This window comes from Salminus brasiliensis, chromosome 12 (assembly GCF_030463535.1).
Source record: "Salminus brasiliensis chromosome 12, fSalBra1.hap2, whole genome shotgun sequence".
NCBI classification, from domain to species: Eukaryota; Metazoa; Chordata; class Actinopteri; order Characiformes; family Bryconidae; genus Salminus; species Salminus brasiliensis.
The window spans coordinates 22,530,340-22,558,257 of record NC_132889.1 but is presented as its reverse complement, the minus strand read 5'-3'; the positions used below and the strand labels follow the sequence as shown (position 1 = coordinate 22,558,257).

The 27,918-nt window shown below is 41.5% G+C and overlaps 3 protein-coding genes across 4 annotated transcripts; 2 read left to right on the top strand and 1 right to left on the bottom strand.

Annotated features, from left to right (window-relative positions):
* Positions 1 to 1,356: 1,356 nt before the first annotated feature.
* Positions 1,357 to 15,320, top strand: cnn1b (calponin 1, basic, smooth muscle, b). The gene is made up of 7 exons (XM_072693366.1): positions 1,357 to 1,630; positions 7,446 to 7,567; positions 7,875 to 7,941; positions 10,788 to 10,925; positions 11,670 to 11,786; positions 11,943 to 12,089; positions 12,763 to 15,320. The coding sequence occupies exons 1-7, from the start codon at positions 1,568 to 1,570 to the stop codon at positions 13,003 to 13,005; spliced, it is 897 nt and encodes a 298-aa protein (XP_072549467.1). The 5' UTR covers positions 1,357 to 1,567; the 3' UTR covers positions 13,006 to 15,320.
* A 1,595-nt stretch (positions 15,321 to 16,915) lies between these two features.
* elof1 (elongation factor 1) lies at positions 16,916 to 19,389 on the bottom strand. Of its 2 annotated transcripts, none has more exons than XM_072693367.1 (4): positions 19,287 to 19,389; positions 18,175 to 18,296; positions 17,519 to 17,589; positions 16,916 to 17,386 (listed from the first exon to the last, which is right to left on the bottom strand). In XM_072693367.1, the coding sequence occupies exons 2-4, from the start codon at positions 18,288 to 18,290 to the stop codon at positions 17,322 to 17,324; spliced, it is 252 nt and encodes an 83-aa protein (XP_072549468.1). In that variant the 5' UTR covers positions 18,291 to 18,296; positions 19,287 to 19,389; the 3' UTR covers positions 16,916 to 17,321. The 2 variants fall into 2 exon arrangements, with proteins under 2 accessions (XP_072549468.1, XP_072549469.1); XM_072693368.1 differs by having other exon boundaries at positions 18,175 to 18,292.
* Positions 19,390 to 20,471: 1,082 nt separating this feature from the next.
* tmem205 (transmembrane protein 205) lies at positions 20,472 to 24,495 on the top strand. The gene is made up of 4 exons (XM_072693441.1): positions 20,472 to 20,581; positions 21,259 to 21,367; positions 21,476 to 21,639; positions 22,371 to 24,495. Exons 2-4 carry the CDS (start codon positions 21,268 to 21,270, stop codon positions 22,671 to 22,673), a joined length of 567 nt encoding a protein of 188 aa, XP_072549542.1. The 5' UTR covers positions 20,472 to 20,581; positions 21,259 to 21,267; the 3' UTR covers positions 22,674 to 24,495.
* The last annotated feature ends 3,423 nt before the right edge of the window (positions 24,496 to 27,918 follow it).

The following is a 27,918-nucleotide window of genomic DNA, read 5'->3' as shown; positions in this document are numbered from 1 at the left end:
GCCGGGATATCGATAACAGGGTTGTGGGTTTCTCGGCAAGCTGCCACTGCCACTGTTGGGCCCTTGAGCAAGGCCACTTGTTGCCACTTGCCCAAGCTGCCACTGCCACTGTTGGGCCCTTGAGCAAGGCCCTTTACCCTCTCTGCTCCCCGGGCGCTGGAGTTGGCTGCCCATTGCTCTGGGTGTGTGTATACTCGCTGCCCCTAACACATGTGTGTGTGTGTGAGTGTGTGTTCACTACCAGATGGGTTAAATGCGGAGGACACATGTACACTGTACAGTGACAAATACATGCATCTTTCATTTTAAAAAGCAGTTTTTTTACTTCCTGACAAAATGTGAATCTCATAATGAAATAGAAATTCTCCAAAATGACTTTGAATAAAATCTTTTTACATTGACTTTAAAAAGCCAAAAAGTGCCGACAGCGACTATGTTCCCCTGTTCAGACTACAGAAGTTTAGTCCTGTTATAAGAAGTGTTTCAGCTCTGACTGCCTTTACAATGAGGCACAATACAAGCAGCCAATCATAATAGACATCATAGGTCATATAGGTCATCTACATCGAATATAGGTCATCCACATCATATATCAGTCTTAAAGGCACAGTAGCACAAACTACCATATTCCACATTCCGAAATACGGAAACCCCACTTATACACATATAAGAGGTCAAATGTAAGCACTGGGAAAAGTGTAGGACCAGATCACTATACAGGGAACAGCAGTTCATGATATCAGACACCTCGTTAAGCATATGAGCTCATTACTGCGTGACAGCAGACAGAGTGCGTCACATAAACATAGATCTGAACGACGGCCTTCCTCAGAGAAGCCCACTAGTGTGTCCACTAGTGTACATTGTTTGTGCACTCCTTACTGCACTGCATTGTGGGAATGTTAGTAATAGTGCACTGCATGTTCTTGGACACGCAATTAGTAGGGCACAGTTTCAGACACAGCTAATGTGCCCTTTAAAAGTATCAGGATTTACTAAATAAGCAGTATCATACATCTCTCCAAAGAGTTCGTCATCTGAGCCAGAAGTGGTCTTTTCACGTCTCTAAAATAGCTTCTTTTTTTTTTTACTACAGTCCCGCGCTCCCCTCGCCTGAGTAAGTCTGTGTAAACAGATTGTAAGAGAGCTCGGCATATTTGAATGGGACATATAAGGGCCATCGGTAAAGCGCGCTCAAGGTGGAAAAAGTGACAGCGGCCGTTCTAATGCCATGCTGCTGACATCACCCCCAGCGCGACGTCACGGCCGCCGCGGCCAATCAGCGCGCGCTACGGCCACGCGCAGCTGGGAAGAGTTTAAAAAAGATTGAAAAAGTGTTGATGTGGTGCGAAGCGCTTCCTAATGCACACAGAACCGGGAGGAGAGAGAACTGTACCAACACCAGCGCACTTTACCTGTCTGACTGGCCGGCGGAGCAGGTTCACTTTTCCCTCCGCGCTGTATTTTGTATTGTGTTTTCCCTCTCATTTGAGCTCCGTCCACCCCGCTCGCGCTCTCAGGTCTCTCAGGCTCTCTCCGCGCTCCCGCACGGTTCAAGCTCGTCACCATGGCACAGCAGCACTTCAGGAGCGGCCCGGCCTTCGGACTGTCCGCCGAGGTGAAGAGTAAGGTACGGTTCCGTCGCTCTGTGTTGTCCGAGTGGTTGTTTGTGAGGGGTGTGAGGGATGGGCGCGAGCGCAGGCAGCGGCAGAGGCGGCAGCGGCGGCAGAGGCGGCAGCAGCAGCACGTGAGCGCGCGCTGAGCTTTAAATGAGGAGGAGGAGGAGGCGGCGGCGGCGGCGGCGGGGTCGTCGCGGATAATAGACACCAGCGGAGAACTGCAATCCACTCACATCTACACACAGCTCACTCCGCTACACGCGGCTCACACTCTGCTTACGTGGAAAGAGGAGTAGGAAAAGTGTTTACTTGAGAGAGCGAGAGAGATAACAAGAGACAGAGGGAAAGAGAGAGAGAGAGAGAGAGAGAGGCTCTCACTTCTTGAACCTCTAAATGTTAGCTCTAGCTGTTTCAGTTGTGCTTTGGCATTGCTATAACTAAATATGGTCACACCACTAAAGCTAAATAAGGGGGTGGGGGGGGGGTTCAGACAGACAGAGAGAGAGAGAGAGAGAGACATAGAGTGTCTGTCTGTTTTTTCAGATTCTATGTTCAGTTGTCCTAAAGCTTCCATACTCCACACCAGAGGTAGTGTCATCATTTGACATATGAGAGAGAAAGAGAGACAGACAGACAAACAGACAGAGAGTGGAGGGCACAGAGGAAGAGAGCGAGAGACAGACAGACAGACAGATGGATAGAAAAAGAGAAAGGCAGAGAGAAAGAGAGAGAGAGAGAGAGAGAGGGAAGGACAGACACACGGAGAAAAGGGAGCGATGGAGTTATAAGCAACAGGGAACGAGAGAGGAATAGAGAGAAGGACAGACAGGCAGAAACGTGTGAGTGTGAGAGAGACAGTTAACAGATCTGTTGTTTTTCTGCTGTGAGCTGTGAATGTAACTCCTGTAATTGTCTCGGGCCACGTCAGGCCGAGATGTTCCCTCCAGCTGTCATGTAGAGCGGAAAACGAGAGCAGGCCTCCGATTAACACTTCACTTCCCTCTACCTGACAGAGCTAGCAGCCCACCAGAAGACGGCAACCTGTCAAGTTCAGCTGCAGCCTGGAGTTTCACCCATACACAGGCCTAGGCCATACGCAGTCTAGAGAAAACAGGGGCCGACAGCAGGGCCTAGTTCACACAGATTACCTGTGATGATTGTGTTTTGACATATTGGACCCACAGCTCTGGCACCGAACACCCGTGTGTTTGTGTGAGTGTCAAAGAGTTCAGAGGAAACGGGAGTCTGTTTGAAGTGATGTTAAATGTGTTTGGTTTTGTGCAGACTCATACCAAACCAAATCTGTGCAGTCAAAGCACACGAGATGTTGTGTCTCGCAGATCTGTGCGACTCCCGATACGTTTTGATTTACTGCCAGTCCAAATAGTTTCAGAGCCTTTTTCCACTGAACCAGCTTGTCAACTGGTCAACCCAAGCAGCCAGTGTTATTTTCCCAGCGTACCAATGTATCGCATTTCGTTCGCTCGTTTCATTCTTTCCCACTAGACATTACTGTAATGTTTGTTTTTTTTGTACTGTTCAGGAATTATTCATTTCTGTAATATATTGCAAACTCTATTGGATCTACATGAATACAGCACATAAAATATGACATTACTCTGCAGTGTAATAAGGTTACAGGTTTAGAGGTTAAATACCTATATGCGTTTATAGGTTAAATACAAGTAAGTTGTGAATGATTGAGTTGTAATTGTTGTTAATGAATCAGAACTCCGAGTGGATCATTTGTAATATATAAATATATTCAGTATTGTTTATTCACTAGCTATAATTCAGTAACTACTAATTATTCGGTAACTATAATAGGTATACATTGTTAAGTAACTACTAATTATTCAGTAAGTACTAATTATTTAGTAACTTCAGAGTATTCAGTAAGTACTAATTATTCAGTAACTCCTGATTATTCAGTAAGTACTAATTATTCAGTAACTCCTGATTATTCAGTAAGTACTAATTATTCAGTAACTCCTAAGTATTCAGTAAGTACTGATCATTATTTAGTAACTACAATAAATTATTCAGTAAATCCTGATTATTCCATAAATACTTATTATTCAGTAACTACAATTTCCTCTGCCCCTGTGAGTGTGTGTGTGTGTGTGAATGGGTGTGTATATTGTTCTGCGAAGGACTGGCACCCTGTCCTGTCTGCCTTGCAGAGAGTGTTACTGGATAGGTATGAATCCACTGTGACTCTGAATGAATGAATAAATAGTATACTGCTAATACTAACAAACAAATACTACTAATAGTACACTAAACAGCAACTACTAATTATTCAGTAACTACTCATTATTTAGTAACAGCTAAAAAAAACATTTGATTTAGGGTGAAGAATTGAAGTATGAGCCTTTAGGGTTTAAAGGGTTAACAAGAAATCCCCAGAGATACATTCCTGATTAGACTACAAATCAAGACATCTAAAATAGTGTACACTCAGAGGTCACTGAAGAAAATAACAAAAACAATAATTAATATGACCAGTGAGTGAGCACCACTGTAGGTGTGGTGTGCATAATAGTGATGTTGAGTCACTGTGCCCATCTCAGTGACAGCCTTGTGGCTTTGTGGTCCCCATATAAGGAAGAGCAGAGCTCTCTGTGTGTCTGCGGCCTGGGGTAAGTGGCTTATTGTAAACAGTTGGGGCTGTGAGGTGGATCACAAGGACATCCTAGCCATAGAGAGGAGAGATAAAACACTACTGGGGAAATCCTTCAGTGCAAACTCCATCCAACTTTTCTTAGAGTTAGACTTTGGATATCAAGTTTTCAGCAGATAGCATAGTCCTTCTTTCCAAAGAGCTCTTTCCCTTCACTCCTTAATCCTCTACAGTAAAGGGCGAGAGCAAGATTAGATGCGCTGAGCTAATGAATAGCATGCAGGTATTTGAAGCGCAGGGCCAAGCACCCAGTTCCAGCTGCGAGTTACCGTATCCTTGCTTCAGATAACTTGCACGGGCCCGGACACTGTTAACAAGACAGAGAGAGAGAGAGAGAGAGAGGGCGGGAGAGAAACAAAGGAGAAAGAGGGCAGTGTTGATTGCATTCCTCGTGTCCAAAATGAGAAAGGGAAGGGGAAAAAAAGCCCAACAAATGGAGGCCTGAGCAAAATTCCTTGGCAGGAAACGATGGCTGTCCGTCTTGGCATCCTTTAATCGGACGCGGTTAGCATGTGCAGCCGCTTCGCTTTAAAAGGACAGGCCTTGGAGAGAGAGATGGAGGGAGAGCAACAGAGAGAGAGAAAGAGAGAAGGAAGGAGAATGAGAGAGTGAGAGTGAATTAAAGCAAGGACTAGAGATGGGGATAGAGAGAGGGACAGACAAGAGAAAGAGTAAAAACCTGTGAGATGACGGATGAACAGCGGGGGGGGGGGGGTGACAGAAAAATTTGTGTGTATACATGAGAGGGAGAATAAAAAGAAAGAAAGAAAGAAAGAGCGAGAGAGAGAGAGAGAGGGAGAGAGAGAGAGAGAGAGAGAGAGAGAGAGAGAGAGAGAGAGAGAGAGAGAGGGAGAGAGAGAGGGAGTGTAAGGCCCGAGAGCTGTTTCTCCCAAGTTTGGTGTGCTGGAGTGGAAGCCAAGCAAACCCCTGCTGCTTTGAAATCAGTGTTATTGTTGGCACTCTTTCATTCTCCCTCTCTCTGTCTCGCTCTCTCTCTCTCATTCTCTCTCACTTCTGTTGTCAGACGCAGGCAGCACAAACATTTCAGGGAGAAAGAAAGAGAAGGACTAGATCAGTTCCCCTTCAGCAGACCTCAGCTTTCAGCAGTAGAAGCTAAAACCGGAGTAAAGCGAATATTACAGCTCTGTATACAGGAATGTCCCCAGGCCTTTTTCATATTACTCCTGCGATTCCTCATTACAGCAGCCGTCCATCCCTCCTCACAGGCATCATTTCGAGAAGCCTGCTGTTTGAAAAAAAGAGAAGGAAAGGAATGTCATTTATGGAACTAGTAAAAAGTAGCTGAGAGCTTTGATCGTATTTCGCTTTATAAGCTATGGTTAAATGATGTTGTGTAACTGGATGCATAGTGTACATTTCTCGGACATACAGCATTTCAGAGTTTTTTCCACCAAGGAACTATTGGAGGAAGGTCCAGAGCAACCTAACAGTTAGGGTTAGGTTTGAGGTCAGACCTAAACAAGCTGTCGTTAGATCACATCTTTGTTCAGTCTGTTAAACTTGTTATTGTCTTTGGACGTCTTTACGTGTCTTTATAGCTGGTGCGCTCTACAGTGTGGTGGTGGCGGCCATCTTTGACCATGACACAGAACGTATTTTCAGCTTTTGCTGAATATTTTGCTGTAACTGATCATTTGAACATTTGCAGTAGGTTTTGTAAATGAGGTAGAGATGCAGTGACATTGAGGGCCGATGCCCCAATATTATGGGCCGATGCCTGTGCATGGGACTGAATGATAAGGTATATTATATCACAATACTTCAAGACATTTTCACGACAGTATTTATCACAATATTTTGTGATGCTTACAAAAACATTTTTACACTCTCTGTAATGAAAGGTGCAGGTGGTCAGTGTTCTTTACGTACTGGCAATATCCAAGATATGCACATAAAAGCATATTGTGTATTCCAACAACACAATTGATCATTATTTAATTAAATACTGCCGTATTGGCCATCCCTACTAATATGCAATATTTTAACTTTTAAATTTCTAATTTAAAATTTGTACTTTTCACCATAGTTTGAATCTGAACATTGTTCCTTAGATTGGATCCAAATGCGTTTTATATTGACTTGCATTAAACGCTAAGAAGGCTTTTTTTCTGCTGCTGGGAAGTTGACATTTTGGAAATACAAGGTATTTGTGTGACAGTGGCAATATAAACATTTATACATTGCTTAATAAATTGCGACTCCAGTGATGTTTAAAAAAATGGGCCCACACCTGGATTAGCATTAGTATAACTATTGATTTCTATAGAATTACAAATACAGTAGAATGAATGAGTACATTTATTCCAGATTCCAATAAATGTGTTATGGAATATCACTTTGACATAGGGCTGGGCGATATAGTAAAAATACTATATCACGATATTTAAAGACTTTTTTTTTTGCGATACTCGACATTCATCACAATACATGTAATCACGGACTAAAAACATCAGTAGCAACAGATTCCTATAAACTGCTATTCAGATACTCTCCCGTACTGAATAGAGTGATTTATTTTCAACATCTGCTGCTCTTCATCTAATTAAACCAGTCTAAATACACTGTTTGTAATGAATCCTCAATATGCTTAGAAAATGTGTCACGATACGCTAAAATATCGTCTTTTTGCCCAGCTCTACTTTGACATGGTCATGGTCCAATAGCAGTCATGTTTAAACAGTTATCTCGTGATACCGACGTGAATCCATCAATTAAGTTTTGTGAGCACTTTATGCAGTTCTCCATCTGTCATCATCATAATGCAGCAGTTTTGTTAAACCCTTAAAAAAGTCTAGAGCTCGCCAGTGGGCTTCTATTAACAAAGAATACCCCCACCAGTTTGTACAAAAGTCCCTGTACTTACTGAGTGGTAAGGGGTTAACAGAGGGGTTATACCTATTATACAGTGTCTACTACAAATGATTCAGTAAATATTAAACTAATATAAATGAGTATATAACTTCACTCTAAGCCATTCATCTTATGTTGACATTAATAACTGGGAGAAAACTGGGTTGAGGAATTTGAGATCACACCGACACCCTTGTAGAGAAGCAGTACCAAATTTGATGTAGGCTTGTTAATAGCTTTCAAATGACCTCTGTCTGATCTGTGACCTCCAGCTGGCCCAGAAGTATGACCCTCAGAAGGAAGAGGAGCTCAGGCTTTGGATTCAGGAGGTGACGGGCCGCAAGGTTCCAGACAACTTCATGGAGGGCCTTAAAGATGGAGTCATCCTCTGCGAGTAAGTAACAGATTCACAGATGTAAGAGATGTTCAGCACAGAATGAATTCATGAAATTCTTCACCTGGACAGTAATGACCGTTGGCAAAGTTTGTGCCATTGTGACCAGTTTATCATGATCAGTGATTATGGAAACCTCTACAGCTCTGCTTGTCATTCTGGAATGAGTATAGTTGCTTCCTATATCTTGTATTATACAAGTATCTCTGCAACAAAAACAGTCTGGTTTAGTTGAAAACAGTAACCGTGAACACAGTTTAGCTTTTTAACTTACTTTGTTGTTTGTTCTCCACCCTTTTTTGACCAGGCTTATCAATGCTCTTCAGCCGGGCACTGTGAGAAAGGTCAACAACTCCACTCAGAATTGGCACCAGGTGAACAGCTCTTTTCTGTTAACTGCGAACATCACAGCGGATGCTTTTCTAAAAATCTCAGAATGCTCTAGAACACTGCGTCACACTACAGTCCTCCAAGTAGACTGGACCGCCCCTGCTCCAGTGCAGCTGTTCGTCCCCCCCCCCCCCACACACACACACACACTGTCCGTAATGCAGTATAAAAGCCAGCAGTAAGCTAACCTTGCATGATTTAAGCTCCATAAAATGCTGTAACACAGATGCATAATTTTGGGTCAAACCATGAGTATGAGGATGTTCCCCTGCTGAAGCCATACTGAACTAATAAAAACACAGCTATGCTGTGGAATTAGGTAAGCACCGCATTTATTACTACAGGCTGATGGTAGTCTTAAGCAGCTGACACTGTTCGGGCCTCGATATTGAGGAAGCTTAATAAATGAATAACGTTCAGATGCTTTTCTCACACAGATCAGAGGCATTCATTCATTGATCATAATAGGAACATCTTCAGTGTTACTCCATATGCACTGGATGAATCATGAATAATAAATCACAATACATGTTTTATTCATGTACAACAGTTAGCTACATTTGGAGGCACTGTTTTTCAATGAAAAACATAATAAAAAATAATCTGAAATAAAATATATGACAGTAATAATAACATGAATAGTGATACTACTACTACTAATAAGAAAATGAAATGATATGAAATAATAATTGACAATAATAATAATAGTAGTAGTTTCAAAGTACAGTTCATATCTTTTGAAAGTTGGCCTGTAGTGGATGCCTTTACAACTCATACACACAATTGTACCATATTTCGATTCCAGAAATTGACTTTATTTTTCAATTAAAATGTTCTCAGTTCTCCTGAGTGGCACAGGCATCTAAGCTTTGGCGCCATTATTGGTTGAACACCCAGTGATGCCACAGCCATCTGTGACCGGGAGTCCTAGAGAGCATAACTGGCCTTGCTTTCTCTGTGGGGGTTACTGCATGATGGCTCTCCCTCCCCATCACTCAGCGTGATGCAAGCCAGTGTATGTGTTAGCTGATGTAACAGAATTGGACAGTTACAGTTCTCTTCCAAGCATGTTTAGCTGAACAATGGCACAGAATAGCAGCAATCAGTCATTACAATTACAAACAATATAGGCAGTATAATATAATACAGTAAACTACACAAAACTATATTCGGGAGGGGGAGGTCAGGACAACTCAAAGGGCCTGTGACTGACAGGGTCCTAAAAATGTATTAATTGAGCATTTTGGCAGAGTTGTTAGAGTTGTGGGATCCAGTGTAATATCTTTTCATGGGGCCCAAAATCCCTCGCAGCACACCTGGACAGAGTGCAGTGGATAAAGTGTGTGAGGAGGGGGGCTTGTACTACTGTACATAGATTTTTAGTACATAGACATAGATTCAGTATTCAGAAGTGCGAACAACAGACCGATTTAAGCAAACCTCTCTTAGACCAGTTTTCCTCACTAGACTGATTTGACTGACACTAATCCGTTAGCAAGTGATTTAGCTCCAAAAGACATCCTGACTGGCGTAGAGCTGGGTCTTCCCGTAAACCTGCTACTGCTGTTATTTGACAGAAACTCAGAAGAATAACCGTCCTGCCTTTAATAATCTCTAAGTCAGCATGCTTTAGTACACAACCTGCCAGCTCAGTAGCAGTTCGTTTAGTTAGCTGTGAGCGATGTGCAGGTTGCTGTTTACATTCCGTAGCACTGCGCCGCTAAACTGCACTGATCTCACCGTGCGGCCTCGCTGTCCTCTCTGCTCCATCCGCCCTAGAAAGGAAGAAACCCTTCTATATGTTTAATACATCACTTCTGTGCTGCAGCTGAGCTTTCGTTTGAGCCAAGGCGATCAGACCTATTCTGTTGTACTTCAGAATGGAAGTTGGCTTCTGGGATAGCTAGATCACAGGGGAGGCTTTTTTTTTTTCTTTGACACAGAACACAGTTACAGTACTGATCAGAAGTTTGGGTGCATTTGTGAAAGTATTCAGGATTTAAAGCAGCTTTATGTAGCATCTTTATCTTCAAAATCATTATGATGCTCCACTGACTCGTAAAAGGAAGAACTATGTAACTTTGGTGAGGTAAGCAGGACGGTGCTCATGAGAACTCTGTAACGCTGTGTAACCCACTGAATCATATCTACAGCGTCAGTCCACATGCTTCTTTCACTTTCAGTGATAGTTCTGTACCTCCCAGCTTTTCCAGAAATGTGCTAAGTATGTCCTTTACAGGTGGCTCAAAATGTGAATTACACTTTCATACTCTAGGGGGAGCCCAGGAGCCACAGCCAATCTTTGCATACTGCTGCTTTAATTAATATCAAATTGCTAATATTCATAAAAAATAATAAGCAAATTGATTGGGTTTTTTTTTTCGTTGGGGGGGGCATGTAAATTCCAAAAGAAAAATTCAGCAAAGCATGGGGTAAAGCTTTGTAAGGCCTTATGCATGAAGCTGTGACAAAGGGTGACTATTTTGAAATGCACCCCATGTCATCTTGTATAATGTAACAAATTGTAATTGAAAAATGTAATGTAAACAATTTCTAATTATAAACATTAGTTTCTAAAAGTATGTTCTCAAACTTTCGACCAGTAGTTTGCAGAGGTTCTGTTTTCAGCCCTGACTATAACACATGGTGCGCAGTTTCTTCGTCCTTGAAGTGTAAGGGACACTGGTCATTACTTCCAGATTTGAATAGAATGTGTTGTGGCACAGATCCTGATCTTGTAATTAAACACAATATATCCGTGTTTATAGATTGCTGTATTACGTTTACCCAACTCATCAACCACAAGGCAATTTGCTCCTTTTTTTCACAGCTGGAAAACATTGGCAATTTTGTCCGAGGCATCCAGGAGTATGGCTTGAAGCCACATGACATCTTCGAGGCCAATGACCTGTTTGAGAATGTCAACCACACTCAAGTTCAGAGCACTCTGATTGCTCTGGCCGGCATGGTAAGTGAAAAGCATGCCTAGCTAAGCATGCTCAAGTTTGCCCCCGTGCAGGGTGCATCTGCATGCACGTCTATTTCCAGAGATCTGTCAAACATATGGACTTCCACACTGCTAATCAGAAACAGTCGAGGACCAGATGAGCAGAATCAGAAACTCCACTCCCTCTTTGTGTGAAGGCCCTGGCTGTGGGAATAAAATAAAGAATGAACGACAGTGATCCCTTTGGGAGCTCTGGAGAACTCCAGTGTGTAACAGATTCCTCATAACCATTGGTTTATGCCAGACTAAATCCAGATACCAGACAGAGTTTCTAGAGGTCACTGAGCTGAAAGGCTTTTTGGCAGTTTGGGAGGCTAATAATAGCTTTATTTGTAAAGTGCTTTTTTTGTACATGTGAGGCTTTGACACATTTCCAAATTAATAAGACCGGCACAATGATGGAAAGTCCAGATTAAATGGGAGTCATATATTGCCATGCCTAAACCTCAAAAACTAGATATCTGTATGTGCAGCTTATTCATATTTAATTTAATGCTAATAATAATAATTTACTCCAGCAATTAAATACAAAGGCTATACAAGGTTACCGGTCATGTGTACGTGTCTAACATAATTTAAAGAACTGAAGCTGTTCTAGAGGCATGTGGCTCTCATTTGTGAGCTACACCCTTGTATTGCATTAGTGCTCATATGTACTGCACCTTTACATGCTAACCCCTATCCTTCCCCCTTTGCTGTGTTTAGGCCAAGTCCAAAGGCTTCCGCAGTAAATATGACATTGGGGTGAAGTATGCGGAGAAACAGCAGCGCAGGTTCGCCCCCGAGAAACTGAAGGAAGGCCGTAATGTTATCGGCCTGCAGGTCAGCCTGTGTGTGACCCATTCATTTAGCTGACGTGTTACAGTAAAGCACTAATTAGAGCATTATATTCAGCATTTTACACAAAGATTTGTATACGCTTGCGTACGGACTTGCTCTGCATGCAAGCTAATCCTGTTCTCATTTGGAAACTTGCAGATGGGAACCAATAAGTTCGCCAGCCAGAAGGGAATGACCTCATACGGCACACGGCGTCACCTCTACGACCCCAAAGCTGGCATGGAGAATCCCTTGGACCAGTCAACAATAAGCCTGCAGATGGGAACCAACAAAGGAGCCAATCAGGTGCTTACAATGTGTATCATCAGTGCTTCCTGTGTACCGTTTACATCTTTCTGTAACTGTTACCTGTTGTTTGGCATGGCCTCACCGACGTCTCTGTATTATGCAGAGTGCTCATTAGAAGAGTTCTGCTACAGACTGGAATCCCAGTCTATTTTTCATTTTATTTATTTATTTTAATTAAAGTTAAGCTGCTAAGGCAGTATTAACATTTTAAAGTAAAGTATTAAAAAGTCTCCATACATACACTATATTGACAAAAGTATTGGGACCCCTGCTCATTCATCGCTTCTTCTAAAGTCAAGGGGATTTAAAAAAGCAGTAGCTGCCGCTACTGTGCTCTTGTGTCATCACTGTGAAGATTTAATTGTATTCAGCGACAAGAGCAACTCCCCAGCTTAATCATTCCAGAGTGGAACACAGTTACTAATGGGCTTTATACCCCTCTAGCACACACTTGGCATTAGGCATGGTGCCAATAGGTTCATGTTTTTGTGCTACAAACGGTCCTATTGTATGGGCAGTACTTCTCTACAGGGACGCTGTATGTGTGTGTGTACTTTTGCACATCTGTGTCAGCAATGGGTGCAACTTAAAGTAACTGAATGTATTCATTAAAAAGGGTGTCCTCAAGCACTGACTAATCGATTGGCAATTGTTCTCCTTGACTCTTCAGTCTGGTATGACGGCACCCGGCACCAAGCGCCAGATCTTCGATAAGAAGCTGGACATGGAGAGCTGCGACACGTCCACCGTTTCGCTGCAGATGGGCACTAACAAAGTGGCTTCTCAGTCCGGCATGACCGTCTATGGCCTCCCGCGCCAAGTCTACGACAGAAAGTACTGCACCTACTCCGAAGACTACATGGACAACGGCCAGGACGTGCGGGAGATTGACGGATACCAGTACTCTGACTAAGTCACATGGACCGCTACCCCGCACACTGCTTTTATTGTTTTTGTTTTTTTATCTTCACCCATTGTTGATCTCGTATTTTAAACATCAACCCGCAAAGACCACCCAAACTGTTGCCACAGTCAACCAACCAACTGTCAGCCAAAGCTGAAGTGTAGGTATGCTATGGCTAATTAGTTTTGAGAAATATGACAGGAAATTTTCTGTCCTTTTTCCTGCCACTGGCTGTCTCTGCTTCTCACTCAGAATAATAATTTTATTATTTTGTTGTTTGTTTGTTTTTTTCGAGTGTAGCAGCCTCTTTTTACCACAGTTGCATGATCATTCCGTTTACAGCCAAGGGAAAGAAAACTTCTGACCCAACGTTACAGTGAGAAAACTCTATATAATTGTATATGCTTTTATATTTATGATGCCTTATAGTTTGGTTCAATTTTATTTAGGAAGGAGTAGTAGCTGCGCCAAAACCCACTCATGCTGCGCTTGATCACAAAGCTTCAGCCAAGAGTAGATAAACAATAAATATTAATATAAAAAAAATAAAAAATAAAAAAGGATGCTGTGCTACTAACTAACCACATCTAAATGACTTCAGAGACAGGGGTGGCGCACTAATAACAACTAACAACTGCATCTGGCTTGCTGCCTGGGCGGACACTGCAGACACCTCCAGTTATTGCAGTTGGACACTGCACACCAAATCAGACATGCAGTTCTCCTTCATGCTCTTTCTTTGACATTCACTCAGTAAGGAGCGCCTGCAGATGGCTCATATCATGCATACATATCAGCTCATCCAGCCGTGAGGCTTTAAATCAAGCTGAACTCCAAAGGTGCAGTACAACTCGACCAGACGAATGTACACTACTGCAGCATTGCATGGCTTTTGGAAGTGTGTAGAATATCATTCTCTCATGGTTTCCATTACAGCTATCCAAATGCTAAAGAACGAATCACACCCGTTGCCTCATTCTGAGTACGAATATGCCAAATACAGTACAGAATAACCATGCAGTGATTTTTTTAAGGTTAAATGGCTTATAAGAGCTTATTAGCAATATGCAACCTATATTGTGAACTGGTAACTCATGTTTTGGGTTACATTTCATAGCAGTGACTGATTGTGAAGGAGTCAAGTCTGCTTGAGCTTGAGCGAGAAGCACCTGATACAGACAGAACCTGCATAGTTAGAGGCGGCTGGTATGGCTTGGACTGGAGAATGAGATTAGAACAGACTTGAAAGCTCACTGGAGACAAGTAGACTGGTGCTTGGAGAAGAGGGGATTACTGACATGAAGATGGCATTTGAGCAGACATCAGTGTGGGAGAAAGCTCAGGTGCAGATCGGCTTAAATGAAGCGTGTAACTGCTGAATACTTTTCCAGTATCCTTACATAGCTACAGAAGATTTGTGCTGTTTTCTGGCTTACGTGGAGCAGAATATTCCAAACGATTAGACCTTTAAAATGTAAGCACACATGCACTCGACACAAGGGTGCACACTGTTTAGGACTGTGGCTGCGTCCCAATTGCGTACTGCACACTATTAATATAAGGTATATAATGTACACAGACATCCCACCCATCCCGCATATTGACAGCGGCTCCCTGACACCCACAGCGAGCAAGTGAGTGACAACCATAAAGAGGGAGTGGCACAGAGATCCTTCTGATTGGTCTCTCTTTCTGCTCAGTAGACCTATCAGTGTTCTCTGTGGGCTGGATTTACAGTCGACCGCAGTCATTCATTGTGCATCAGTTCAGTTCAGTGTCTTGCAGCTCTAACCGAATTAGGGTCAAAATAATGGTGGTTTCTGCAACAGTGACTTTTCTATTGCCCATGTTGTACTGTTTTATTAACTAGCTAGCTTTTATGATGAACTTCTTGTAAACTTTCTTAAAAGTTATAATACAACACAAAAAGCCACTCTACCAGACTGGAGAAAGAATAACACTCATCTACCCTTCAGACTCTAAAACTAGTTAGTATTAGTAATTAGTATGCAATTGGGACGCTTACATTATGGAAAACCACTTAAGCAAAGGTTAACTGAGGCTTACAGCAAGAACCCAGCTAAGAGAAAACGTTCTAGGAACGTTCAGCAACGTTTTTATAGTAATGCAATGCTTTTAAACGATTCCAGAAACGTGCGCCTGTAACGGTCCAAAAGTAACATTATAGGAACCTTCTGATAAAGTGTGCTTCACAACGTTATTAGGACATTTTCACACGTCTCCAGTTAGATAAACACTAACGTTATGGTTAACTAATGTTAACTAATTCCTGAAATGTTTAATGTAACCTTCCCAAAATTAATAATTTAATGTTTTAATTAATAATTTAATGTCAACATTAAATAATGTTTTTTTAAGTTAAAAACATTGATAACTGATACGTTATTACAATGACACTTGACAGAAAAGGTTTCAAATTGGAGTTCAAATGGTTAATTTTAATTATTATTTATTTTAATTATATGCCTACTAAATGTGAAAAGCCCATATTCAGTTGTGAGAATACATCAGGATTGTCTTAAAAACTTGACTGATAGAACGTTGTGAGAACCAAATGTCGTAACGTCCAGAAAATATTCTACAACACAAATTGTTAGCTGGGGAAAATCTTATAAGCTATCTGGATTGCTTCTGCTCTTTAATAAACTATGACTGCACCACTCATAGACCACCTTGTCTGGTGCACCAGTGGTACCACTGGTGTACACGTCCACTGGTTCCGTTAGACTTAGAGCAGCAGTTCAGGAAGAACAATGAGCAAAAAGAAAAGAAATAAAAGGCCACTTAGGGGCAAATATGCACTGCTGCTTTATGACAGCCTGGCCAAGAGTGGCCCTCCTTCTGCCTTCATTCTGCAAGATGACTGTGAACTCTAGGGCCCATTCAGACAAGTGTTTTAAGTGAGTGTTGTGACACCAATTATTACAAAGGCTGTAGGTCAAGTCTAGAGAGCCATCTAGTGGCCAGTTTCCAGTCTGACAAGAAAACTGTTGTGGTTGTATTCCAATCAGGTCTGTAAATCTGGATTTATTATGCCCTTTGCTTTGTATGGCATAGTTGGCAACAGCGACTAACCAAAGACAATAAAACATCATGCCAATGTCTGTATTCCAGAGCACTATTAAGTGACAAAGCAGTTAGGCCCTGCACTTCATAAAACGCAGACACACTGTCGAATACAAGCAAGCCTATGAACAGTGCAGAGAACTACAATGGAAACATCAAAATCAAACAAATGAATGTTACTTAAGGAATAGAAATGTTGAGCTGGTGTCACATTTGACCCAAGGCTTCAAAAGAACAGTATTTGATTGTTGATTTATTTATGTAGCTTACCATCAATGGCTGAGCAAGTGAAAGAGCAATAAAAACACACTATTTACAAAATTGTCAACCTTGTCTGTTTTTTTTTTATCCCCCCCACCACACACAGAAAATAGCTCTAATCTGTTTGAAGAACATCTCACAATGTACACCTGATCCATTTTGCACCAAGGCCCTGTTCCCACCTGGCATTACCATGCGTCCTGGGTTATCCAATCGTAAGTGGCCAGCATAAAATACAGGTGTGGATGGGATACAGTGCATCTCCAGCTGGAAAATATGTAATAACCACAAGACTACGCTGTTCACAGTCCAAATGGGTTAACTGAGCATACTACGATAAACCAGCGCATCAAGGATAAAGGTGATCCTCATGGAAGCCTAATTAATGAATTAATTAAGTGATTAATTGATTGATTAATTGATCATGCATGCCATGCCCCTCCTCCAGCAGAGATGATGTGAGAAATTGGCTATGCGCTTCGGCAACCAATCATTTGTGGTCGGATCACCCGATACGCAGGTTAATGCAATACAACAATAAAAAATAAAAAAAAGGAAACCGTACAATAACTCCTCACAAAACATTTGCAGACAAATTTATTGACCTACAAATAACCCAATCTTTACTCTTATAAAATCTAAATCATCAAGCAAATGAAAGGCAAAGTTCACAAGTCCCAAAAACAAAGAGAATTACACATACTTCACGGTTCACAACTGACAATCAATCAAATGAACCAACTACTGATTCAGTTCTTAAAGACTACATTTAATCTGTTTATTCACATTACGTAACATTTAACAAAAGATATCTGGGTGCTTAAGGATGGGTAAACAGGATTGATGTCGCACATTTCCCAGAGGGGACCAAGAGAGATCCAGGATCTTACTGCTATGGGAATTTATCCAAACAAAAACGCACTTCTCTAACATTGGGGCCACTCAGTTGTCCATAAATCCTGACCTCATAAGATGAGCTACTGATTAGCTGCTTCACAAGCATCTATCCAATCACTGTACACGTCCACGGGTTCTGAGAGATCTAGAGCAGTGGTCAAGGAATAACAATGGCAAAGTGGGCACATCAAGAGTAAATACACATTGCATGATGAAGAAGGGCAGATTATACGCAATCATGACCAATGAGATTTTCTTTTTGATCAAAAAAGGATACAGGTTATGGGTGTCTGGAACTCCTCCAGGCACACAGAACAAGATATAATCCCGGTGTTTCGGCTTCGTTCCCTACAAATGAACAACAAGCAGGCTCATTAAATGTTTGAATTTACACAACTCTATTTACAGATTAAGTAAAGGATTATAGTCCAAGATCAGGCTCCATCCAGGTTCAGAAAGGTACCCCCTTTAACTGCTATATTACTTTTTCCTTGCAGCTACAGTCAACAACTTTCCAAGAAGTATTTTGACTAGTATTTTGATTAGACTGTGGGTCTGAATGTGAGGCATGAATTGTGTATGTTTTAATAAACACAGTTTTTTTCTTTTTACTGAAAATAATAGTATTAACATAAATATAAAATCATTCTTTGTACTTGTCAATTTTAATATCTGACAATGGAAATGCAATCTGCAAAGCAAATAACTAAAACGTCCAACTTCGATACTTCTACTAACTGTGGAAGCAGATTCAATGACTACCATCACATCATATGCAAACAACTATACTTTATCATTTATATAACACAAACATCATCTAAACTGATTTCATTAATGGGAAAAAGCACCCTCACCATATGATATACGTGTTAAAAATAATAATAAGGACAATAAAGACAAAGTGTACCCTTTTACACATGACTCGTTACTTACATTTTGACGTCACAGGATTTCTCGTGGTTACAGAAGGGGCAGGTGAACTGAGTGTCCAGATTCCCAGTCATTTTCTTCTTAGGAGGAGGCTTTCGCTTCGACTTTCTGCGAGCCATCTCTACCTGATCAGTAAGCAGAGAAAATTAATGATAACTGCAAGACTCCAACAGAAGCACACTTGAACAATATGGGCAAAAGCTTTGGGACATCTGCTCATTCATTGTTTCCCTGGAAATCAAAGATATTATAGAGAGTTTATCCTGCTTTTGTTGGAGTAACTGTCTCTACTGTCCAGGAAAGGCTTTCTACTAGATTTTGGCATGATGTTGCATTGCTGTGAGGACTGGATGCTATTTAGTGACGAGATCTGGATGTTGAATGATCACCACCTCACCCCATGCCAAAGATATTGGGTGGAGCACAACCAGCACTCCCACCACCACTACTACTACTACTACTACTTCTACCACCACCACCACCCCCCCAGAGAACTGGTCCACAGTTAGACAAGCTGTGTGTGTGTGTGTGTGTGTGTGTGTGTGTGTGTGTGTGTGTGTATTTGCACCTCTGTGTCAGAGATGGGTAGCTGAATGCACTCATTAGAAGAGTCCACAAATACCCTAAATACCTTTACTTACTAGTTAGCTACCTAGCTAACTCTTCTCAGAACAGGACTGTATAAAGCTAGCTAGCTATTTAATCATCCAGCTTAGGTTACTTAGCTAGCCAGCTAGCCAACATTGGCTATACTGAGCAGAGCCAGCTGGGACTGGCTAACTGGCTAAAGTAGCTATTAAGCGCGCTTTGCGAGTTTCTACTTCATTTACTTATTCCTCTGCATGTCCTTAAGTGATGTAGCTAAATAAAAACTAGTTAGGAATAAATGAGAGGAGAGTTTTATGAAGTTGCTAATGCTAAAGCTAATGTTACCCGACAACGACACAGAAGCTGGTGAGTGTTTCACGCAGGCCGAGCTAGCTAGAGCTAAGCTAACGTGAAGTAGCCAAGCAGCTAAATCCGCCACTTCTCTCATTCACATCAGATTTACGGGGGTTTTTCTGCTAAACTGTGAGTTTTGTGAACTGCACTAGTAGCAAAACGCACTCGCTTACCGTGAACTGCTAATCCAAGTGCGCAGTGGGCTAAAAACGACGAACACCGAGTAAACAGAAACCCAAACACCGAGGGAAAACGTCCTTTTGACGCGAACAGCAGCCTGAGCGGCGCGCTACTGCCACCAGGCGAGAGACGAGAGGAGGAACCGCCGTACAGTAGTTTACAGTATTTTATTATTTTAAATATTTTTTATTACTAGTAATTTTACTAATAATACATAATCAAAGCCATTCATTATTATGTGAAGTGAAATGGAGTTATTATTTATCATGGTGTGAGACAAAATAGTGGCATAATTATTTTTTAATCCACTTTTTCAACTTTACGTTAAAAAATAAAAAATATCATAGCTTTACTGGTGATTTTTGATAGTTAATTTTTTATCTGAGTCATCTAAGTCATTGTATGATCATAACCTTACACCATTTCATGAATAATGTTTGGTCAATGATTTATTCTGCAGACGGGTGTATTATTGTGAAACGGGTGTAATTTAACAGGCCAGTTCATGCAGTAAACGTAGTTTAAAAGGTAATAGATGTTTACTGTGAATGTGCATTAAGGTGCATCGTCCACTGCTGACACAGATGTTCAGTGTGAGGATGTGTGAGGAAATCACACATTCACAAGAGGGACTGCAGTCCTTACTCTGTAACAGATACCCTTGATTTCAGAAGAAACAATAAATGAGCAGGAGTCCCAATACTTTTGTCCAAATAGTGTCATTGTCATGTCATATGACTGTTTTAGAACATTATAGAGTAAATGTTGGTTAACATGACATTATTTTACTGCATATCCTGAAAAGTATGGTATTCTTTTGTTTGTTATACTACCGCTATTGTTGAGCCATTTTTTGAAAGTTATTAAGTAAATTGCATGTTTTTATCTTTTCCAAAATTAGTGTCCTGACTGAAAAGCAAGTGAATTTAGACCAATTATATCAGTCACGTTTAAAAAAAAAAAAAAAAAATACTTTAAAACACTATTTCTAAAATTGTTCTTAATTTTAAGACATATAAAGTTTGGAGGACTAAAGAAGGAAAGACCTGAACAGATTAGGTTATTTCCTATGTGTCACAATAACGGGGCGGGGCATGGAGGCGCTGTTCGGCTCTTCCGGACAATGATTGGATCAAATGTCACCGACGTGCTTGAACAAAGAACGCGATTCGCGGTTTGGAATGTGGGGGTGTGGCTACACGAGACGCGGCGTTTGAGCAACGAGGGAAATGAACGTTGGCAAAAACATCAAGTAAATCCAGAATTTAGGCACAAGGAAAAACAACAGGTAGGAGTTTTTACAGCGTTTTTTTTACATTCGAATTCAGAAAATAGTCAAGCGCTAAAAATACTTAGACAAGCTAGCTAGGTTACATAAAGGCCCAGGTTATGGGTTTCATAACGCTGGAAATTGCAGTGCAGCCTCGTTGAAGTTTAACTGAGACTTTAACGTGACACGATAGACACGGTTCAGGATGCATAGCTACATACATGCGTCCTTCCGTACTAGCAGGTAGCTGATATGACGTTAGTTCAGTTAGAGCTGTGATATAGGGGCTGTAGGAGTTAGCTATAATAGATCCTATGGTTGTGATCTACAAGCTCGTAGATTGAACTCCGAGTGTAACTGATCGCTTACATATTGGCAGTCGACGAGCGAGGCCTTTCTCTTATCAACACCAAAAAAAAAAACACCACTTGGCTTATCTCTACTGCACCGCTCCTGAAGTCCACTTAGGACTATATGAAGCTCCCTACAGTACCGAGGGACAGAGAAAACTAGTAGTTTTACAGCCTGTGTTCATACAAGACCTCAGGCTCTCATTGGTATTTACAACAAGGCACGTTAGCAAGCTCTTCTATGTGACCTGAGCTGAGTCCATTTTTCGGATAATTCACAAAGTCTGAAGTTATAATCATTTAAGATTGAATGACTTGATTAATACTCTGGATCTTGTCTTTCAGGAGTTTGCCATGGCTACTGAGGGGGACCCATCAGACCTGGTGAAGGTGCTTCACCTGCTGGTGATGGCCTTCTCTTGGGGGATGCAGGTGTGGGTGTCCTTCATCGCAGGTAACGCACGTCCAAGCTTCTTCCAACATGCTTTTCTCAGCATCTCTTCACACAGAAGGGTACATGTCATGTCATGTGATTCACCTCACTCTTCCTGGCCTCCTTCAGGGTTTGTTCTGGTGTCCCAGGTAACTTTGCACACGTTTGGCCTAGTGCAAAGTAAGCTATTCCCCTGGTATTTCTACTGCCTGCTGGGCAGTAACACGGTCAGTCTGGCCATATATGCAGTTTACCATCCCAGAGAGCTATTGGACTGGCATGAGGGTATACAGGTGAGCTCCTTTTTGGATGTGTGTGAGCTTCTGAATGTAATATGCACTTGTGCTGCAACTAATAATTATTGAATGTATACACTATTATTAGATGAATGAATAATAATTAGATTAGAGCAATAAATTCACTGAGTTATCAAACTATTATAGTTTTGGCAGTTCCCTCTCATGTTGCCCTGTTACAGCAAATTGATACACTATATGTCCAAATATTTGTGGACACCCCTTCTAATAAATGACACAGATGTGCAAATGTACACATGGCTTGTCTAGTAGAGACTTGTCTGTAGAGAAGCATGGCCAAGTATTGAGCAAGTATTGAGCTGTGGAGGAATGGAACTGCGTTTGCTGAAATGCAATACAATTCTCACAGCAATGCTCCAGAATCTAGTAGAAATGCCTTCCCTGGACAGTAGAGACAGTTACTCCTTTTTTAATTCCCTTGATGTCAGAAGAAAAAATAAATGAGTGTCCCAATACTTTTTAAATGTCATATGAATGTTTTAGAACATTATAGAGTAATGATGGTTAATATGACAGTATTTTACTGTGTATAATATATATAAAAGTGTGGTATTATCATGTGTGTCACCCCCCCCCCCCCCACTATTGTAGATGACCTATTGAATGTTTGCCAAAATCAGCTTCCTATATGTCCTATATGTTGCAGCCCTTCGTCTTGCTCCCGCACATTCTCCAACAAAGTCACATACATGTATTTCCCCCTGCAGATGACCTTGTTCTTCACGGCAGTGATAATGGCAGGGCTGAATGCCCAGTGGTTTGGGCCAGCCGTCACTGAGAACATGCTGGTGATGAGGGAGATCGAGCAGGAGCATGGCTTGGGTGGGCAGGTGGGCTTCAGCACCGATAGGGAGCGCTATGTTAAACTCCGCGAGCAGGACCCAAAATACAAAGCCCACCGGAGCAGCTTCTACCGCTACCACGGCCTGTCCAACCTGAGCAACCTGATTGGCTTTGCCTGCACCACCATCAATCTCATCTACCTTGCCCTTCAGTTGGCCTCTATATGAGAGCGTTTCTGTCCTGTGGAGCCACAGCACCACAGAGTTTAGTGTTTGAAGTGTTTGAACACACTTGATGCAGTTTTTATGTTTTAGAAATTAGCTTGTGGGTTAAATTGGGAACCAAGGAAAATGCAAAACACATTTTTATTCTTTTTTATTTTTTGTTTCTTATTTGGTTTGTTTTGAGTCCATTTGTATGTACGTCAGCGATTGTAAGCATCATGAGGACTTTATACAATGCGCTAATGCTGCACGATTCATTGAACTGTGATCAAATGGTGGACAGATCCCAACATGAAAGTGGACACCTTAAATAATTGTGATCACAGTAATGCATACAATTCTCACATTTATTATTTTTGGGTAACATTGCTCAGTCCTACTACGAGTTGTTAAGGTATATAGTAGGATTTCAGGATGACTTGAGGGAAGGTTGATAAGGCCAAGCTTCCCAGTAAGTTCGAATGACAAAAGCTGTCTGAAACTTTGGATATGCTGACATAGGTGCCTACAGATTCTTCACAAAGTGAATTCTCAAATGTTAGAGCGACCAGCACACTGAACACCTTCTCAACCAGTTAAGATAGTCTTAATAATAGGATGGTTTTGGAAAACTACACCCTGATCAGTTGCAAGTTACTGGTCATATGACAACTATTTCATGACAAGATACTCTAGTAAATTGTCTGAATTGGCTGTTTGTATTTTAAACTCTAACTTTTACATGACATTAAAGGGTATTACTGATGCAGAAGATCATTGGCTATGTTCACATTACAAATCCCATTAACCAATTCCGATGTTTTGTTCAGATCCGGACGGGACACACTGACAAATTTAGACCCCGTTTACATCTGGTCACTTCATGTGACGAGTCTCTCAAATCAAATTCTGTTTATTCTCACGTCATGTTACACAGGTGGGAAACGTAAGTGCGTGGAAAACGTAAGTGCATCGTCTTTCACAGTAGTACAAAAAAAAGAAGAACACAAAATAGAAATACTGAATATTTACATATTAACTACATATACACAGTATACACACACTGTACATACTATCTATTTACTATATTGGACTATATTACACTGCTGTCACGTGGCTCAAATGCGTCTCAGACCACACCATCAAGTGTTCTTAGTGATCTGATTTGAATCTGGTTTAAATGGTCTTGGGTGTGTTTACACTAGTATTTTTGTGTGACTTGCCCTTATCCAGATGTAAACAGGGTTTAAGTGAACTGTTTTTGTCGGTAGTTAAAACATCAACAATATCTGATTCATGGGCATGCGACATGAATGTGAACAGTCAAATAGGAAAATATCTTTTTTGCCTGTGTGCATGCACTTAATGCTGTGGTCATCAGCCAGCACCAGCAGGTGACGAAGGTGATGTGCATAAATGTATCAATGTGTGCATGCGTGCCGGTTGAGGGACAGATTCATTTACATTTACATTTACGGCATTTAGCAGACGCTCTTATCCAGAGTGACTTACAAAGTGCTTTGCTATTTACCCAAGAAAAGCCTTAGCTTTTATTCATTTACATTACAGACAGATACAGATCACTCATATTTAGTAATGTGGGCCATCAAGATGTCTGAGCAAAAACTGATGAAAAATGTATTAATGAGGCCTGTAATGTGAACGTAGCCTTTGAATTAATTCGAAATGGCTTGTAATGTGCCTTGTGGTATTTTAAGACAGATTGGGGTATTTTAAGACAGATCACAGTTGTTAGATTCTGCTTGTGTATGTTTTGGAATTAATTGGTCTTTCAATTTCAGTTGTTGATTTGTAGAAAATAAACACATTTTTCATTATCAGACAACATACTTGAACTGGTGTTTCCCACTAGAGGGCTCTGTTTCCATTCATGTAAGGCCTTGGTTCTCAATCCTGTTCCTGGAGAACCACTGCCTGTCATAATTTAGTGTTTTCTCAGTTCTGACACACCCACACCAGCTTAAGAAAAAGGCTTGTTAATTAGTTTCAGAGAAAACACTACAATGTTTGAGCCACTGAAGTAACTATGGATCTGCCCCGTCATGCCATGCTATACAATACATGTCCTTGTGATGCAACTTAGTACCTAAAAGTACCTAAAAAAAAAAAGGATCCCTCAAGTGTTTCATAAAGGCAGTGTTTCATGTCAGGTCATCATGATGACTCAACTACGTCCAATAATCATACCCTGTGATGCAGGAAATGGGAGACCTTTTCCACGTAATGATGTGCCTGTGTCCATCACGGGTGTGCTGACTCCGGAAGGAAAATTCAATTCCTAGCTCTATATCTGTGGCAATGCATTCTCAATTTAATTGGATTTCCAGTGCTACTCTGTCAATGTTCTCTGCACAGTGCAAAGCAAACTTGGTTTCCTACTGAGCAACCCAACCCTAATTAATTGCCACCCATCATGTTCAAGGCACAGAAGCATGTAATTCGGGCTTCATATCAGGTTTGACGCCACAAAGGTCTAAAGATGTCATTGGAACAGCTGTGGGTAATTAAGGGTGCGCTCTATGATTGTAGAAGAACGAAGTGGAGACTCTGGGTTCAAAGTTTAAGGAAAGAGGATTGAGGTACATTATATGGAAAAAATAAAAGTATTGGGACACCTGCTTGTTCATTGTTTCTTCTGACAAATGTACTACTTTCGATGGAGTAACTGTGCCTACTGCCCAGGGAAGGCGTTCAACTAGATTTTGGAGAATTGCTGTGAAGATTTGGCATTTAGCAACAAGAACAGTGGTAAGGTCAGGATGTTGGATGTTTACCTCCTCACTTCATCCCAAACTCATCACAGAGGGAATGGATAGCACTGTTATTCCAGAGAACACAGCTCCACCGCTTCACAGCTCAATGCTGGGGGAGTTTTAGACCCCTCCAGCACATATCTGGCATTAGGCATGGCGCCAATAGGTTAATGTTTATCAGCTCCAGAGCATCCTATTCTATAGGCAGTACTTCTCTACAGGACCTAGATGAGCTGTGTGTTTGCACATTTGCACATCTGTGTCAGCAATGGGTGCGACGTTTATTAGAAGGGGTGTCCACAAACATTTGGACATTACATGGACAAACCTATGTGGACAGCTGTTCTATGAAAAGGGTTCTACTTCAGCCCCACTCATTGTTAACACTCACACAGTCTCCATAAACAACCTGAGAAGCTTAATGATGTTTTAGGAAGCAGTGGTCATGGATGCTACCTTTACTTATTTAAAAAAAATCTATCAGTGGCTAAACGGTCTAATGTGCTACCACTATGGCCTGGGGGTCGTGAGTTTGAATCCCGAGCCGTGCCGTTTTGCCACCAGTGGCCAGAGTCTGAGAGAGCACAACTGGTCGTGCTTTTCTCCCCTCATCACTCTTAAGCGATGTTGGCCAGCATGGGCATCTGTTAGCTGGTGTGCTGGAGCTGAGGACTCAGTGCTCTCCTCCGAGCAGTTCGAAATAAGGGCGGTGACTGGCTTTTAATGTATTGTAGATACATAACGTGTTAAGTCCTTACACTCCTGTCGGGAGTAGAGGGAGTTATTATCGCATTGGAAGAAAAAGGTAAATAAATCGACGAACAAATGATAAGAAACAAACAAAGAAAAAACGTCTCTATTTCCAGTTGCAACAATCACAACAGTCTCAAACTGTTCAAAAGCTTCGCTGACTGGGTTTTATTTCTACAGAGCCAAACACAGGATCACCATGCACACCACAATTGGATTCTCTGAAGTGCTGAACCATGCTTCACCATCCAGCAGTCTGACATGACATGGGTTTAACAAGCACATATGGATGTAATGTTCGGGTGTCCACATACTTTTGGCTATCAAGTGTACACAGGCCATTTCAGATTCTCAAGGAGACACCTGATCACACGAATAAAGAAACTAAACATATAATCATCATTATTATCATAGTTATTATTATTAGTATAAATATTATATATAGTTATTATTTTTAGTAGTAGTTGTAGTAGTAGCAGCACCAGTAGCACACTCTTAAAAGGGGTTCTATGTTAGTACAGGTAAATGCTCTATATAAACTGGGTAGATTATTTTTGTTGTATTAATGCTTTATGGCAAAAAATCATATACTGTTGGAAAGCCTGATAATTCCCCTTTTAAATGATGCCAAACTTATAAGGAGCATGCATTTGTGGGGTGAGCAGTAGAGCTGAGTATGTGAGTTGCACCCATGAAAAATTTGCCAGACAGCTAATTCTGCCATTGACTTCATTTGTGGATTGGATTATTGAAGTTTAAAGAAACAAGACATTTAACAAACAGGAAGGCTGTACTCAGTAGCATTTGGAAGAACCATACACAGCCACAACAGCCTGGCACTTGCTCCTCATGCTGGTCACCTGCCTGGTCATACACTACTGTGGGACACCATCCCATTCTTCAACCAGCATTTGTTGCAAGTCAGCCAACATTGTTGTGTTGGTCCCTCTAGCACGAACAGCATGCCTAAGCTGATCCCACAAGTGTTCAATAGGGTTGAGTTCAAGGGGGGGGCGAGTGTTGTCATCTTGGAGAATAGAGTTCAGCCTCAGAACCTCTGTGGAGATATGGGATTGCCACCGGTTGCAGAATTTCATCTAGATATCTCTCTGCATTGAGATTGCCTCCAATGATGGCAAGCCTTGTTTTTTTCCAGTGAGGGAGATGCTGCCCTACACCATCACACTGCCTCCTGCCGCGTCTTGTAGAAGACATCCTACGGTACCGAAGTGCTAATTGGGTGAGGAAACGTTCTTCTTGGGGTGTCCTCTTCTTGGAACACCCACTTCGCGACCTGTCTCTGACATCCCCTGTAATATGGAACTTGGCCTTCAATTTGGAATTGGTACTAGGGCTCACTCCAAATAATGTTGCAACTTGGTTTTGCGGAACACCAGCTTGAAGTTGCCCTATCTCACAGACCCTATCCAGATCCGTCAAACGTGGCATGCCGATTCCTGGACACCTAGTGACCACTGTAGCAGGACCCATGATTAAAGGCACCTAATTGGCAACACCTGGTAGTACCAGAAGCTCAAAACAAGTGTCAATAGCAACAACAGCAAAAGAATAGGCACATTTTTCATGGGTGCAACCCACATACTCAGCTCTACTGTTCATCCACAGGCTTTCCAACAGTATAATATTTATTGCCAAGAAGCACTGTTACAACAAAGAAACAAATTTCCTTACTTCATGGGCTAAGTTTAGATCAACCACAGCCTTAAGAAGTTCTTTACATTGGT